Source organism: Erithacus rubecula, assembly GCF_903797595.1.
Source record: "Erithacus rubecula genome assembly, chromosome: 14".
Taxonomy (NCBI): domain Eukaryota; kingdom Metazoa; phylum Chordata; class Aves; order Passeriformes; family Muscicapidae; genus Erithacus; species Erithacus rubecula.
This window is the reverse complement of record NC_136666.1, coordinates 11,473,265-11,490,855: the sequence shown is the minus strand read 5'-3', so window position 1 is coordinate 11,490,855 and position 17,591 is coordinate 11,473,265. Positions and strand designations below refer to the sequence as shown.

General features: G+C 43.7%; 1 protein-coding gene across 1 annotated transcript in view; it reads left to right on the top strand.

The window, feature by feature from the left end:
• The first annotated feature begins 4,235 nt into the window (after positions 1 to 4,235).
• PDE8A (phosphodiesterase 8A) overlaps positions 4,236 to 17,591 on the top strand; it is a 138,114-nt gene continuing 124,758 nt past the window's right edge. The window contains exon 1 of the mRNA XM_079317840.1: positions 4,236 to 4,448. Coding sequence (XP_079173966.1) covers positions 4,383 to 4,448 — 66 coding nt within the window. The 5' untranslated portion in view covers positions 4,236 to 4,382. The remainder of the gene's footprint in view (positions 4,449 to 17,591) is intronic.

The following is a 17,591-nucleotide window of genomic DNA, read 5'->3' as shown; positions in this document are numbered from 1 at the left end:
AATTTGAGATGGGCTGTGCTGCACCACTGCTGTCTGCAAACACCAGCATATTCAAATCCTGCCCCTGCTTCTGCTAAAAGATAAGCACAATATCATGAAAAATGAGATTTCTTTCCTAAACAAGAAAAGATTTATAATGGTCAAACACTCAAGGTATGCCTAGCAAATACCGAAACCTAAATCCTTTGCAATGGTCTTCAAGATGCTGTCATTTTTCTGATAACTTGGGCTCACAGCCTAACTGGAACAAACAGGTTTATTTTACTATACCAAGAGTCCATGTTTTCTCACAGCAGCCCTGATCCCTGCCTTACAGCTTATCTTGGGAAGGAAAAAAAATTTAAACCTTTGTTTAATGTTGTCTAACAGCATTAAAGTTACTGCAGGATGTCTATTAACCTATTCTGACACATCTGCTTGAGGCAGCAGCCTGGAAGTGCCAGGCCAGGGCATCTCCATAAAGGACAGCCTTGCCAGAGCTTGGGTCAAAGCCCTGTCACATCTGAGGTCCCAGATCTATAATTGCACCCACCATGTGGGCAGCTGAACAGTTTGGGGAGGTCTGCACAGTGCTGGGGTGTCACTCATGGCCAGCACTGCCAGGCTCAGGGCACTTGGAATAAACCTGCCCCCAAACTGATGCCAAATGACAATGGTGCCTTCCCTTGATGGGGTGAGCTCAGCTGGGAGCCTCCACTCCAGGGATATTTGCAGGATCTCTCTGGTCTGCTGCACCACCTACTTTTGTCAACCTGCTGTCTCCTCTCTATTGAGTTTACTTGAATCTGGACCCATTTCAAGGAACTCAGGCAGTGTCAACAAGCAATACAGTGCAAATTCCTTAGGAAACAAAATAAGAAATAATTTTTAGCTTTTCTGGCTGGTTCAGTAGTAGCACAAGTAATTTCAGATGTGTTCAAGGTACTTTCTGTTTGCCTCTGCATTAGAAATGCAAAGATTGTTTTGTCTCTGTGGCTTTTCCATTTGCCAGAAGCTTCTGCTCTCCTGTAGAGGTGAGTGTTGCTCCTGCTGCTGTCTGGGGGAGGAACTCCAGCGTGCTGTGGGAGATCCTGAAATAAAAAAGGAAACTGATACCCAGCTGCAATTACAGCTCTCACTTCCTGATCTCTGCTCCTGGGCTGTACTTCAAAGCCATCTTTAGACCCATTCTGCACTTTCCCTTTTCTTTTTCATCCTTTCCTGCTGGACTTTGACATCAGGACTGCAGATGCAGAAATGGGCTGGGTATTGGGGCTGCAAAGTCATCTCCAGATGGGGAAAGAGCCATCCCCCTTTGACAGGGAAAACCACCAGGCTGCAGAGACAAATGTGTCTGGCCTGTCATTGCCCAAGAAGCTTGTGACTCATCCATGGGGAGAGTCCTGATTTCCTAAGTTAGTTTGGAGTAAACCAAGCTGTGGGCTATCCTTCCTGTGATCTGACACAACTCGAAACAGATGTCTGGTTTACACTGAAGGTTGAAGCTGAAAACCTTGTGAGTTTGCTTCTCCACAGCAACCATAGGAAAGTTTATCTTATGCTGCATATGTGGAAAATGTTTCCTTTGATTGCTCTGTTTTAAATTAGGAAATGGCCAATTCAAAACGAAAAAAAACCTGTGAAAATGACTTCTACAGAATGTCATCAAAGCAGAAGACATAACATGGACACCTACGTGGATAATGAGATACAGAGCTTTTGCCTGGTATTTAATGCAAGCAAACTTCAGAAGGCTGTGCTTGTCTACTCTAGCTAATATGTCACTAAATGAGTGACCAGTAAAGAGAAACCAGAGAAAAAACAAAATGCAAAGCAATTTGATATTTCCCTGTTCTCTTTAAATTCAAATGGCAATTAGTGATCAGAGATTTTTTTGCACAAGAGAATTAAAGGAATGGTGGAAAAAAGAGCCCTTGAAGCTGCTGTAATAAACAGTCCTTGTGAATAATTGGGGCAAAGATTGGGACAGTTCCCTCCCCATTCCTGCCCTGCACCCTGCCTGAGCCTGAGCTGGGTCCCAGCTGGGAGCCAGGACTGAGACACTCTGGGGTTCTGTGCTGGGAAAGCTCTTTGGCTCTCAGGAAATGACCTGGGCATGTAAAATCACAGAAAGAGACGTTTAAACCTAGTGAATATTTGTAGCAGAGTCTTCTAGCTGGGAAGGGAGTACCTCATCTGGTTATCTGCTGGTTTGGATAGTGAGTTCATGTGAATTATTTCAAAAAAGACAAAACTTGCTCAGCTGTGCTGCTGCAGTGAAATGAGGCAGTGCCCAGCAGCCAGGGACTGCAGGCTTAGGCTGGGCTCTGGGGGAAGGCTGGGCTGGGATTACCTTGTGCATGTTGGGGTTACCTTGTGCATATTTGGGTTACACTTGAGCATGTGGGGCTAAATCAGCTTTGCTTTTCCTTCAGTTTCTATGAGCAAGTCATAGAAGGAGTCTGTCTGTAGAGAGGTGCAAGTTTGTGAAGATACTGAGCATCTCCAGTGCACTGTTTGCTGGTTAAGATACTAATGCTGTGTATTGCTGGTCTCAAAGCATAGGAGGGGAAACTGAGGCACTGGGCTTTTGATTTACCTCTTGAAGTCACAAAATCAGTGTCAGAGACAAGCTAAGCTGCTGGTTTCTAAATCTGCATTCACCTTTTGCCTTGCAATCTCCCTAAAGACACACCTATGCCCTCATAATTCTCAAATCTTCTCTTTTGTCACATTTGTCTTCACTTCCTTGAAATAAATCCATAATCAAGCAACGTGTACACTGTCAGTCAGATATCCCCTACTCAGTGTTTGAGGACCTGTAACTATTATGTCACAACAAGAGAGAAACTTCCAGTTACTGACAAGTTCGATAAAATGTAATCTCAAACTACTTAAAAACTGTTGAGAAATATCTCATGAAATCCTATGTAACTAATAATGGGTATAATTGAGCATGTGATTTCAACCAAATGTCTTATGCACTTTGTGCTTCAGTGGCAGAAATAGGTCTGAAAATCAGATTCCTGTATGGCTAATTTTTAATGATGCTGCCAATATGATGCTCCCCCCAAAAAAACCAAGAAAAAAAATTGTTTCCTGCCATATAGAAAGAAAAATTGCATATCAGAGAGGAGAGAAAGTGGCCAGTGACCATGGATTTCTCTCTTTTTGTTTCAAGAGAGAGCTTTCCTTAGACAGACCAGATGGCTGCACTGAAAATGAAGCCATGTTTGTCTTTGAATAGATGTCAGAGATCACAGCTGATTTTGAAATTTCAGGGCACCAGCTATCTGCAGTGGCACTGCCTGATACAGAGTGCAAACAGAACAAAGAGGGTCGATCTTTTGTTATCTGCTTTTATTTCTATTTGTTGTAGCCCTTCTCTCTATCGTGTTGCTGTGTTTGGAGAGAAAAGTCACTTCTTAAACTGAGTGTGCTCCTTTAGGTATGTGGTTGCTCCTGAGAAAAAGAATCCATTTCCTTGAGAAAGCTCCTGCAGGCAGTCTTATGGTATGACCTGATTTTAGTGACTCTGGCAGGGAATGGAGGCTTGTAAATTCATCCCTATTTTATGTAGACTTTTGAGAGTGAGTGGAACTTTTTAAAGCTGAGCACGTGGCAGATGAAAGTCTTGTGGGCACCTAGAAGGAAACTTGTGATCTCTGCTGAAATTGTCTGTGGACATTACCCAGCCAGCCTGCTGGGGTTCTATGCATCCTCAGGGAAGAATGCTCAGGGCTTTGACCCCAATGGCATCCACAGACAGAGCCTTGTGGGTTTGTATGTGGCCCATGAATGTCTGCTGAAAGCTCTGCATCAATCAGAATTTATGAATCTCAGCTCAGAGCAGTCAACACCCTGCCATCTGCTCTGGGCTTCTTTCTTCTAAACAAAATATTTCTCTACCCAGGCAATAAGTTGAATGTAAGTTGGCTTTATTACTGCAGTGACGTTGAAAGGTTGGTTGCTGGGTGACCTTGCTCTGATTTTATGGTGGAGGGAGCTCTGGCAGCAGAGAGGTGTGGCCACACATTGCACTCTGTTGTCAGGTTTCTCCTGAGATGGTCAGAGGTTCAGAGTCAGTCCTGCAGCACCTGGGAAGCTGGAAACGTTTGCCATTTGTTATGTGACAACCTGGATCCACAAGGAAGGGCTGAAGGAGATAAATGCCTGGCAAGAGGAACTATTAAGGCTTAAAAGAAAGGCCAAGCTCTGTGAAATCCAGCATAGAACCAGGATCTGCAGCCTTGGATTAGACCAGTGACCATAAAACCAACATGTGACTTATTGCAGGGCTTCCACAAACTGGGATACTGGAGCCTGCATGGTCTGCTTTGCTTTTGCTTGGAGGGTGATTTAATGCTTTTCATTGGAGAGCAAAGTTTTGCAGCTAATCAGACATGGAAGAAAATGAAGGAGCAGATATTTTCGAAACCAGCTCTGTCTCTAATGGTCCTTGGTGCAAGGTGAGAACTTTAATTCCCCCTCCTCCCTCAGTTACAGAAAATAATATCTTTCTGCTGTTTACAAGTGACTTCAGTAAACCACTGCCCGTGGACAAGACTGAATGCAACCTCTGCATCAGCTCTGTAAAAAACTCCAGAAATTCCTTAGAGCAAGGCTGTGCTAAACATCAGGAGCAGAAATAAAATGGTAATGTGTGTGGTTAAGTGACTGTCATCCACCTCACTGGAAGTTTCACATATCTGAGCAACTCTAGGTTTCTGTGCTGTGGAAAGTACCAAAATAATTTTCTTAGGTGTTTGGAGAATCCAGAAACTTCACATAATTTTAGCAAAGCCACTGCTTTAAGATTTGCAGGTCAAATACGTTGAGTAAAACCGTAGGGTAAGATAAGCATTAACTTGGGCAAACAAATTGCCAATGGAGCTGCATGGAACTCAGTGTCCAGCCAGAGCTCCTGGTATCCCCCAGAGCTGAGAGAGCCTCCCCAGTGGGTCAGCTGTGCTTGTCAAACCCCAAACTGTGACGTTCAGAGATTGTTTTCTGTTTGCTTGTGTTTGTAATTGGATCTCGTATAACAACATTGTCCTCGGCTCACACATAACCACGGGGGGAACTCTGACATCCTGCCTGAAAAAAATCTGTTGTTGTTTCCTGTGCTTGACGTTTGAAAGATTTCCAGTTTGGACAGGTTAGCGTGTTTATATTAATCTCATCCTGTTACTTGACATTAAACCATTAGCATTTGGGAAGTTGGACATTCTACTCCCACTTTGGTTTCCCCAAAAATATTGGAGTTTGTTATCTTCAAAATTTTGGAGGGGACTGGTGGAGGATTTTCTGTTGCCTGTGCTGAGGCCAGGATTTCAGTCCAGACATTTCTGCTGTGGAGGAGTCTCTGGGAGGTCATGTCATAAATGTGCCAGTTTAGATTGGAGCTCAGCATTGCCTTTTCTTCATAGGAGTTATTGGAAACTAAGACAGAAAACTAAGGAAACTGGAAATCTGAAAATATCTGAGTGCTTGCTACTTGTTGAAAATATTCTTAGTGAATACAGATGTGTGTATCTAATGAAAAGAACCTTGAAGAGCTGGTCAAACAGAAGAAACACAAACACCTTGTCCTGCTGGAACATCTCAGCATGGATTGCTTGGTGCACCTCCCAAGGCACTGCCCAGACACTCATTCTCATCAGTGCTTAGGGCCCTTCACTTCAGCATGTCCAATAAAACTAAAAAAACTGCTGCAGCATTTGCTGTTTGCTATGCTTATCTTTATTGTTTATGAAGTTGGATATCCAACTTTATAAGGCAGAAGCAACACTCCAAAAAAAAAAAAAAAAGGAAGAAAAAGACAATGAGAGTAGTTTGTAAACATCAAGGCTGAAAATTATTCACCTCAAATATTTGGCAACTGGGCAACAATAACAAAATATGCTCACAGAACTCTAGAGCAGTTTGCAATCAAAAAGTCTGTGTTTTTATAGTATGTATTACTCATCTCAGATCCTGATTTCTGTGGAGGTAGAGGGCTAGAAACTGATTTCTGGAAGTAGTGTGCTCAGTCAATTTTTACTAGATCTGCAAGTGTGCCTATATTGCTTTTTTAGCACATTTTAATTCACAGGAGCCTGGGCAGGATGCATGGCTGTGGCAGAAGAGAATATATTGAATAACAACAGGCACTCTGTCATGTCCTAAAAGTTCACAGAGTAGGTGAAGATTTAGATTCCATAGATTATGATTTTCTCTCTGTGAACCTTGTATTTTCTATTTTTTCCTTTAAAAAAATGGGAAAAATTCCCCCCTGCTCTGGGAAAAATCTAGAGGACATTTTCAACCATATTTTAGTTATATTGGTTGCAGTCTTAAAATTTTTACTTCACTGTAATAGCATATTTTTTCTCAATAAATATTGAGAAATAATATTGAGAATAGCTCATTATTCAGCTGTTCAGCAACTGCCTTCACATCTTTCAAGTGCAAATTTGTGTTTGCAAATAACTTTGTCTGCCTCTCATTGTGGGTACAAGTGTTGCTCATTAGAGCTTTTTGTCAGCATCCCAAAATGTGGTAATAGAAGATCCAGCTACAAATATTTCTGTTTGTGTTTCCTATCTTAGTGTTTAGTTTAAGAGGGTTGAATCTTAAGCAAAAGTGTGTTGATGTTCTTTTGTTTATGTTTATTATAAAATCATGAAACTGTCATTTTCTGTGGTTAGCCCAGGCTGTGGCTGAGCACTGAGATCTGCACGTGGGCTGGCTTGCACCAGAGCCAGCAGGGCCTTGGTGTCATACAATTCTAAATGCACTCAGAGGTTTTTAAATGAAAAAGAACTGGTTAGTTATTAACTTGAAAAAATATCTGATTTTAGAGAACAGAAGATTACAAAACAAACTGGATTTTCACCAGCTCCTGAAGGGCAAACAGTACACTACTCGCCACATTTCCCTGCAGTGTGTGTTTGTGTTGAAGCTTTTTCACTCTCATAGTACTTGATGTAAATGTTAATTAGCACTCCAGGGGAAATGTGTTAACAAATGTACCTTTGACACAGGTCCACAGCTATGCTTTGCTCAGTAGCTGCAGGCTGGAAAGATTAGCTGGCAAAGGAGCTGGTGCAGCTTTTGAGGAAACTCTTCAAGCAGGAGCTCAGTGCTGAGCACTTGGACTTTGCTGCTCTGCTGCAGCTCAGGCTGCTCTGCAGAAGAGGTGCTGGGTAAAATGTGAGCACTTCTAAGAAAGAAGAACAAACTCTTAGAAAAGGGGTATTTCTAACCCTTAACAGGCTGCAAAAAAAGATTTCCTGGGTTATGGCTTTTAAGTGATGAAGAAAAAATGACTTAGCACAAACTTTGTGGCAGAATTGATTCCTTCTCCTCCCCCAGTGCTGAGCTCGATTAGCAATAAATAAGGGTGGTAAAGTAATTCCTGTAAGTTGTTGGAGTAGAAAGGTAACAGTAGTGCATTCATAAACACATTTACCTCATCACTGCACTTCTTTGCCTTTCCATAAACAGCAGGGCAGAGATTCAGAAATGGAAATCATTCACAGGCTGGGATTTTTCAGCAGTATTCAAACCTGCCTCAACTCGGGTTAGCATGTAGATGTATTGGTGGTTTCTGGCCAGATTAATTCCAGAACCTGCCATGATTTCTGTGAAAACATATGCAGAGCCACTTCCCAAGACTTGGGTTGTTCAGCTAAATTAATTTCTGTGCAGCATCAAATCCTGATGTCTCCCTGATGAGGAACAGCTCATATTTAAGACACAGTGAGAAGAGTCCAAGGTTATTAACCCCTCTCTGGAAATGAGGTTGGTGATTTCAGCCCAGCCCTCCTGAAACTGCTCTGGGGTTTGCAATAGTGATGAAAACTCTGCTGCAGGAGCATGCCTGTGCCTCCAAGAGCAAAGGGAAAATCTGCTGTTGGGAATCCCCTCCTTCCTGAGCAGGATGTTCATGAAGGATGCTGCTGTTACCCCATGGCTCTTGATCAGCTGGGCTAACCCTGGCACCCTTCTTGTGTTGTCTCAGTGGGTATTTGCAAGAAGGATGCCTCATAATTTTTTTTCTTCCTGTAAAATTGTTCCTTTCTGGCTTTTATGGCCCCATGGGGAGTTTCAAACCTGTGAGCTGCTGCTGGTGAGGGGCCATCAGCCTCTGTTTGAGCTGACTCAGAGGTTTCCAGGGACTTCAGCAAAGAGTAGGAGGGTGGGCAGAATGTGAACTAGTGCCTGTCTGAGTGGTGAGCAGCCCACAGGACACGGCTCAGAGCCCCTGGGCAAGCCTGAGCTCCAAGCAGGTCACCCATGGAGAGGCACTGCTGCTTCCTGCCCCCCATGTGTCCAGGCTGTGCAGGGTGTGCCATTGTCCCAGCCATGCTCCGGCTGGGCCTGTGGGCAGGGGCAGCCCTGAGGTGGATTCTTGGCAGAGGGAGGTCATGGCAGCTCTTATTTTGAAGTGCAGGTGAAAGAAACACCAATCTTCTCCAGAGTGGGAGATCACCTCACTTTGAATTGCTGCTAAATAAATGTGGCCTTGACTCGGTCAAATGTGTCCAGAAGTACTGGATGGAAGCCCTCTGGCAGGGTGCTGCCTGAAGATGCTGCCTGGGAGGAGAGTTTGACTGCTCCAAACTGCTCCCTGTCCCCACAGGGACATTGAGCATGTCAGGAAAATTAACCCACAAACACCAGAGGTTTATGTCCAAAAGGAGATAGAGGAGTCCTTGTACTTTATTTGAATAAAGGGAGAGGCCATGGGGCATTCCCCTGGAGTCTTTCGGATTTTTGGAGGACACAGACTCCTTTTTATCCCAATTTCCCAGCTGCATTTCCCTCTCTCTTTCCCCATTGCCTGAGGTACTTGAGAGGTACAGACTTCCCAGAACACCTGATACCTGAGATTCCCTTCTAATGTATAACCCTTCCTTTTAACTGTAATTCTTACAGAATTCACAGCTTTTCCCTCTTGTTTCTTTCATCTTTCCGTATCCAATTTCATTTATCAGCAAAAACACTGTTTGTTTGTAAAGGCAAATATATTTTTCCATTCATCAATCAGCAGAATCCTTCCCATTGCTTCTTCTATCTCTCAGTGCTAGTCTTACCTGGTAGACCCACTTCTTGTTTGTAAAGATGAATTTGTCATTCCTCTCAAGCAGAGAGCACGGAGCACCCCAAACCCCAAATCCTGAGTGGGGCATGAGCAGGGGTGGGAGCCTGGCAGGGCATCCCCAGCACCTGAGCCTGCTCTGGGGAGCAGCTGCAGCTCCAGACCCAGCAGCCCCTAGGTAAGCATGGCTGGATTTTGGCACCTTCCAGCTGCCCATGAAGTGGTGACAGAGGTCAGACCTGAGCTACACTGCTTGGTGCTGTGGATGTATTAAATCACTTTATTAAGAGTGATGGGCTGGATTAGCATCTGGCCCTGCTCCTGCTGGAAAGTCCCACATGGGAGATGCTGGGCTGTGGGTTTAGCTGCCCAAAGAGGAATCAGCACACAGCACCTCAGAGTCAGCTAGTGACAGGTCATAACCTTCTGTGTCCTGTGGCAGTGACAAAAGGTAGATTTGTTTTTTTATTGTTTAAAACTCTCTTGCAATTGGTTTTCTCAGCTGCTATACTTTTGCTGTTTGTGTCTATATTCACAAATCATCTTCCAAATTTTAGCAGCAATAGATATACCAGTCAGCAATTGTCTAAGATCATGTAAAAATTGAGACTTTAAGGACAACAGTTCCATCCAGAGAGTTGCTGTCTATCTGGCTGCTTTGGTTTTGGCTCTTGGTGTAAGTAATCTGACTCCACAGTATCCAGCCAGGAGTTAAAATTCAGCTCAAGACAAGTGCAAAACTCTCTCGGGTTTTGATAACTTGTTTGCTGTCTAACTCAGCAATAATCTGATTCTTGCATTCGAGTAAACTGATCACCCAGCAGGAACTGGACCTCTGCCTTGTTGAAGGATGAATGTTGCTTTAGTTGCTCAAAAGGAAAACATACAAGAAATGCAGAATCCCTGTTGACCCAACAACTGAAAGAAACATCACAACATTTCCTAAATCAACACATGGCAATTCTCAAAACAAAGTCTGAAGAGCAGCCAGCAGCTTACAGGGCAGGAGATGATACTGTGAGCAAACTGAGAATCTGCCCTGCCTGAGCCATGGGGCAAGCAGGGAGCTCTGTCTGGTGATGTTCACTGGTGTCCCAGAAGAGCTGCTTGTGCACGAACTTACTCACTTTGCAGTCAGGAAATTTAATTATTGCTTCCACAGTAGCCCTCAAAGCGTACCCTGGGCACGAAATATGCACTCATACCTGGTGTGTCCCATAATTTCTTCTGTTTCCGCATATGGAGTTAAGGTTAATGTTCCATACACTGTGGACAAATAGTAGTTGTCATGGGTACCATAGCCTTGAATTTCCTGTCTCCTGGGTGATTGAATTCCTCACAGTAATTTTACTTTGTTGGTTTGTTTGTAACTCCTTATTTCCTTGGTTTGTCCTCTCCTTGAGGACATTTCACAGGCTACTTGGATCTCCTCAGGCTTTTGCATTTTCTACACCAGCTTCAGGAAAAAAAGTGAGTGTTTTTCACAAGGTGTGTGAAGCAGCAGGAAGCAGGGAGGAGTGAAGCCCCACCAAGGGGCTCTGCAGTGGGTACCCAGCTTGTTGAGGTCTGTGCTGCTGGAAATCCCCAGCCCTGCTGAGCAGCACACTCCAACACCTGTACAGCTTTAGCACTGCAGTGTTTTCCCTACCATGCTGTCTGTCCTGACTGCAGCAGTGGGGAGAACAACTTTACCTGTTCTCCCCAAGAGCCTGGTGCTGGGAATAGCCAGTGGTCAGCCTGCCTGCTGGAATTCACAGTGTCAGCAGGAATGGATGGGCTTTGAGAGTTTGTCTCTGCTCCTACAATAAAAAAGGGCTGCATCTGGCTGATGGGTTTGAGGGCCTTTGCAACACTGCTAGCTGCTCTGCCAGTGGTTTGCAAACTGTCCAAATGTTTAGGTTAATTCCATAATCCTAGCCCTCCAGAAAATGCCATAAAATAATATTGAAATGGGAACAACAACTTGTAAAAATGTAGCCTTAGCTGGTAAGTAAAATGAGTAAGTAGCTGTTAAATGCAAAATTTAATGCAACAGGCATAAAAAGACAGTGGGAGCTTTTGCTGTTTAATATTGAATGTTCTATAAATAAAGCTAGGTGGCTACATATTGGCAAAATTGGTCACCCCTAATTTAAGGCATGTCATAGGCAGTGGAAAAAGTGTTCCCATAGACCTGACTAATGTGGATAGAAATAGAGAGCAATTTGGAAAACTAAAGCTAGAATGGCATCATTGTAAGTGCAGACCCTGCAGGCTGGATGTCAGTGCTGCCAGCTTTCCTTCAGTGCCTCCGTGGCACTGAGCTTGATTAACTGGCACTGTTCACTTTGAAGTCCTGATAATTAAAGCTGGATTGTCATCTGCATTGTAATTAATATGCTCCTCTGCACCTAATTCATTCTGACAGTATAGATTAATGATGGTAAATGACCAACAAGGATTTATCATGAGATGATTCTTAGTTCTACAGGCTGCCCCAGACAATTACAGGAAGCGATTGTTAACTCCAGCCTATTGTCCTGGTGTAATCGTGCATGTGCATTCTCAGCCTTGTTTTGCAGTAAAACCCATCCAAGGGCTTCATAAAGATCCAGTTATGGTCCCTAAGAGGCTGAGCCACCCTTGTAAAAGTGGGAGAGGGGAAGCACAGGCTGGTGATGCTGCTCTGGTTTTTCAGTATCCCAGTGTCTGCAGTCTCTCAGCAGGGGCTGAGACTGAGCACTATTTGCAAATCAGATGCTTTTGGAAATATAATTGTGTTGGGAGGTTGGGCAGCTGCGCAGGGTCGTTTGTTACCAGTGCTCTTCCTCTGTGGCAGTGCTGTCTCCTCCATGTGCCATGGGGAGGAAGGAGCTTTTTCTCTGAGCACCTTACAGGACCACAGTAACTCAGCAGTCCTGTCTGCCAAGAATTGCTGTGCATCTAAGCAATAGCCTCAGGAGTGGTCATTATTTTGAACTACCAAAACACACTTTATAGAAGAGATGCCCCCTGAAAGGGAAGATACTGAGTTCCCTGAAAGCTTAGAGACTCAGGAGGTTTCACTATTTAGGCTTGCAAAATCTTGATTTTCAAGCCAAACTGGTCACAGCTGGGGCACAGCACCACATCATGCTAAGCAAAAGGTCATGAAAAACTTATAAATGAAGCAAAATTTTCCAAAGCATATAAGGTGCTCAAACTCTGCTTGCTCTTTGCAAAAAGTGGTTTCATCATTACATTTTCTTGTAACAGCTTCCTTGTGTACACAAGGAACTTAACCTGGCTTATTTAAACTGCATCACGCATTACTGCAAGAATACCTGATTAACAAGATGATCAATGTGTGCTGTTCCACTTGTCAGTCAATAGGAATTAATGTTCAGGAGACTAGTTCAGAAATGAGAGATTATAATGGACGTTTGCTTTTCTTTGTGCTGAAGTGTTGCTGTGTGAGCGAACAAGTGCTAATATGATGAGCTGAGCTCCACTGCCTCCCCTCCCCAGGGCTGGCATTTTCCTCACTCTTTGACAGTTCCCCTATTTGTACCAATCCTAACTCCCTCCTAGGAGTGGTGAAGCTCCTCTGTGCTTGTAGTAAAGGCCTGGGACTTTTTTCCCCCTCTGCCCTTGGGATGTTCCTGGGGGTGTCCCATCCAGCCTGTGCAGCACCTTTTGCAGTGCTGCCCATGAGCATGTGGTTGGCTGAAGCTGTCATTGACCCCAAATGGATCCGAGCCAGTCTCTGGTGTGGTTGATCCACCAGTGTCATGCACTCCCATGCCAGACCAAGCACAGGGCTTAGCTGAGAGTGGTTTCAGTGTTTATAGGAAAATATTGCTGCGTTCTGCCACGCTGCCCTGGGGACTCCAGAGTGATGCTGGTGGCTGCTGGTTGTGCAACAGTGCTCCCTGTGCTACTTCTCTGCACTTTAATGACATCCTATCTCTTGCACCAGTAACCACAGGGGATGGGTAACAAGGCCTGAGCAAATAAGAAAGGTGGAAAAAGAATGAAAAACCAGAAACTCCTTTTTTTTTCTTCCCCTCTTCTTCTTCCCCCTAGTAAGAAAATCTATTGGTACGTGGGTGTAGCTGACCTGTCCCTCCTTCCCCAGCCTCAGAGAGATGGTGATGAGGTAGCTTTGGAGGGGAGGGGTGTGTGGATGGAAGAGGAGGTCTCTGGGGCACCATGGCCATGGAAACATGCAAAGTTGGTGTCAGTGTTTGTTATTGTTGGCTGCAGAGACGCCTGCTCTGCACCTTCAGCCCTGAAGGAACTGGGATACATCTGAAAGAGTTTATCTGTGAATAAGAAAATAGGGCTTGAGAGCAGAGCTGGATCAATGGTGAGTTTTTTTGTTTGCTCTCTGACCCTTCCCCCCCAGCTATGAAATATAAATATAAGTCTAATGAAACTAAAGCAGCAGTTGCTTTGGAGAAAATTGAAAAGGCTTAGGAGGAAAAATCTTAAATTTTCCAAAATGTTTTTATTCAGTCCTTAACATAATTCCTGCATTTGCTTTATAAACTGTTTCTGTTTGTCCTCTTTCATTTTGGAAAAGAAATCAAACCCAACCCATTTCATTTAGAAAATACCAAAGCAAAACATTTCACAGAACCATAGAATAGTTGAGGTTGGAAGGGAATACTGGAGATCATCTAGTTCAACCACTCTGCTCAAAGCATATTTGAATATGCTATACATTTCTGTTTTGAATTTTTATCTGTGTCCACAGTAATTTCCTAAATTTGGCTTGAATTTCTAAAGAAACCTGTATTCCCTCCCCAACTGTATTTTGGGATCAACTTCCTATTTAGTGATTTTTATTTTCTTAGGCTTATATTTGGGAAATCTACGTCCTCCATGTTAGGCTGGCAATGTATGCTGTCTTCAGACTCCCTGTAGAAAGTGTTTTCCAGATGTCATGGATTCCACAAAGCTCCTCTTTTCTTCTTCCACATAGCTTTATATAACCACAAGTGTTTGACTTTTTTATTTGCTTATTACAGGACACTTGTGACTTAAAAAGATGTGGACACTCATGGGAGTAACACATTAGCATTTATTAGAAAAGGTAATAATATCCTGTCTGGTTGGCTTCCTACCTATGTCCATACATAGAATCAGAGTCATTTAGGTTGGAAAAGACCTTTAAGATCATCAAGTCCAGCCATAAAACCAACAACTCCACCACTAAACTGTGTTCCTCTCATCTCCAAATGCTGACCCATGTCTGCCAATGATTTACTAAAGGGACAAGGTAGTATCTGTCATTTATCCACTTGTTTTTTTTTGCCAAGTTAAAATAAAAAACAACCCCAAACTGAAAAAAATGCAAAATATTCATAGCACATAAAGAACAGCTGAGGAAGAAACATGAATGACTAGGATGCCTCAGACTTGGATATTCTCAAAAGCTTACACAAAGCCTAAAAAAAAGTTTGTTGCTTTGTGAAATCCATTTGTTGGTGTCACCCATGGTGTCCCATGGGGTTTGACACCTCAATTCCTACTGGTTAGGGGTGAGGGCACTGTCTGAGCTGCCATTTTGGCAGAGCTGTTTAATGGTAATTGATGTGATTTGGGCACTGGCTGGAGCAATACAATTGTATTTGTCCCATTTGTAGTCACAGAGTGCTGTGGGTTGGGACTGTGGAACTGTCTTTCACCTCTCTATGAGAACTGCACTAATGTCAGCCTCATGGAAAGGAAACCACTCCCAATACAGCATGAAACTTGTCCACTCTTTGTGAGATGGAAACCCAGTAGTGAATCTCATAAAACGTAACTTCTTTTATCAAGGATTTTAATTTCCTTTCCTGCCTTTTCTTATTGCAAACTAAAAAAAAAAAAGCAAAACCAAAAACTAACAACAAAAAACAAATGGCTAAAATTCCAAGGTTCCTTAGCAAAACTATTCCCTCATGCTTTCAGCTGGAGCAGTTTTCCAACAGTGACATGAGTTCACAATATGTTAGTCTGACTCTAAAGATTTTCCAGAGCTAGCTGGAGGTTTTGGCTTAGTTTTAGAATAAACTGCTTGGGAAACCTTTCTGGAGTGGATTCTGGATAACCTGGTACCATTTGAAGGATTAAAAAGCCATGCATAATTTGCCCTTTAAAAATACTCGAGGCTTTTAAATTTCTCACCCCAGAAAATATCTTTCTTTTCATCAAACATCAGCTGTTTCCAATTGCTTCGTTCTATTTTGGTCACTTATTCTCTCTTTTCCTTCCCATGCATGACTAAAGATCTCCTTTAAATCACCATGAAGCAATTCGTTTTTCCATTCATCCATTTGGTTGTGCTGGTTTCTCCCAGTGTTGGAATGCCACATGAGCATCATGCACTGAAGGAGCAAGATCAGCTGTGCAGTGCTGAGTGCTTGGTGCCAGTTCTGCAGCTGCTGCTTTCTGCATGTTTTACCTGGTTCATTTTCTGCAGCAGAAGTGCTCAGGCCATGGCAGCCCCATCAATGGTGTGGTGCCCAGGCTTGTGGTGCCATGGTCAGCATTCCAGCTCTGGAGCAGTGGGACTCATTCTGCCTAGGCTCAGCACTAAGTTCAAGCCCAGTGGTCCTTCTGAGGGTCAGGCAGGCTGAGCCTGGGGCCAGGACAGGCTGCTCTGGCTGTGCCTTGGGGGGTTTCCTGAGCCATTGGTGCCATCCCCAGCTGCTGGGTTGGCTGTGCTGGCTGCTCAGAGGCACAGGCTCAGTGCTGAGCACAATTCCTGCTGTGTGAACAGCTTACCTTACACAGAGGGGACTGATCCCCTGGTAGAAGTGCAGTGAGGTGCAGGTGCCAGCCTTCCTGGCCAGATGGTCCATGCAAGCCCTGCATCAAATTCCAGTGACCAAAACAGCATCCCCAGCTCAGTCCTGGCAGTGCTGATCTTGCATTTGCCTGGATCTGTACAGCTGATGAGCAGGCACATTGCTCTGCAGTAACCTGGTGTTGTTGTGCTCAGGTTAGAATGAAATTTCTCCAATCTGATCTCTTGTATAGTATACAAACACCCATCAGATTTATGTGACACGTGCATTTTCCTTTCAGTTGACAAACACAGAAGCTGCAATTATCCAGAAAAAATAAATACCAAGGCCAAGCACAGGAAAGGATTTGTTTTGGTTTTGGTTTCTTTATTTTGGTGAAGTAAAGAATTTGCTGGAGACAGATTTGACAAAGTGAGTGATCCAGATTTTTGTGGCAGTTGCATCCCAGCTCTGGGATAGCTGTCACAGGCACAGCTGATCCAAACTGTGCTGTGCTCTGCAAGGGAAGGAGTCAGGTTCAGACCTGCCAGAAGGCCCTGAGCACTAAACCCTTCTGTCCAGAGTGGGATATGTAAAGCTGCATTTCCTCAAGACTGCTGCCAAATGACTAATCTTGGACACTTTCAGGCATTCCAGCATGTCTGGTTAGTGGTTACTCCAGCCATCCTATTGTTTTTTGGGAACCAAATGTCTTGCACACTGAAGCAAGGTGTGCAGGGGTTCTGTAATGGATGTAGGCAGAGTTAGTGGCCAGGGCACAGTGCCTTTACAACAAAAATAACCTTGTGAACAGGGACCATTGTGTGTATGCTTACATTTATATACAAGTCAGACATGCAGGGAATCAGATCCCCTTCTTTACAGTTTACTTAGGAGTCATGGGCAGTGAGGGATTTTTAAACACAGATTGAATGAATTAGTCCATTAACTTCTGTTTTCCTTTCCACACAAGTGACAACTACCTGTTATGGCCAGAGGTGAGCTAACAATACAGTGCTCTGGGATCAGCCACTGGTCAGGCCAGATCACACTATTTACAGAAAAAGAGAGCTCATGCTTTCTGCCAAGAGATCCCAAGCTCAGACACTGCTCTGTTACCTAACCTTGCTTGTTTGCATTTACTGAGGGACTCCCTAAAACTGGGCTGGGGTGATTCTTTCATTGTATGTTGAGAGCTGTCTCAGGGTATACTCCAGGGTGTGTTCAAGCTTCATCTCATGGGAGTTTTCTTTTTGTTTAAGGTGCAATATTATTTGTTTTCCAAACATAATTATATATCCAGACCTTGACAACATCCTGTAGGTATTTGAATGCTTTCCTGAAGACAGTACATCTCCCAGAGGCTACTTCTGGTTCATGTCAATGATCTTTGGGGTTTCACTGCACTTTTTACTTCAGTGATAAATTATTGTGGTTTCCAAAGGTTAATCATTAGTGCTCTGCAGAAGAGATGTCCTGTCTAGATAGCGTGGTTTCCTTTTAATTGTCTTTTTTGGATCTAGCTTTGTTCTTATACTGTGGGATAATGTGCCAAAGATGGCACTGTGCAGGCTGTGCTGACAAGTTGAACTGTGCTACAGATACTCCTTTTGATCCTGCTTTTTTTTTCTGAACTCCACCAGCTCCTTTTTTTTTCCCTTATATAGAAACCCTTTGCCTTGTATCTCCTGTTTGGATCAGGGCTTGATGGGTTGGATCAGGTCACAGTACTTTCTTGTCTGACTGAGACAGGATGGATATCCAAGGGGATGAGCTGACCTCCATCCCAGTTA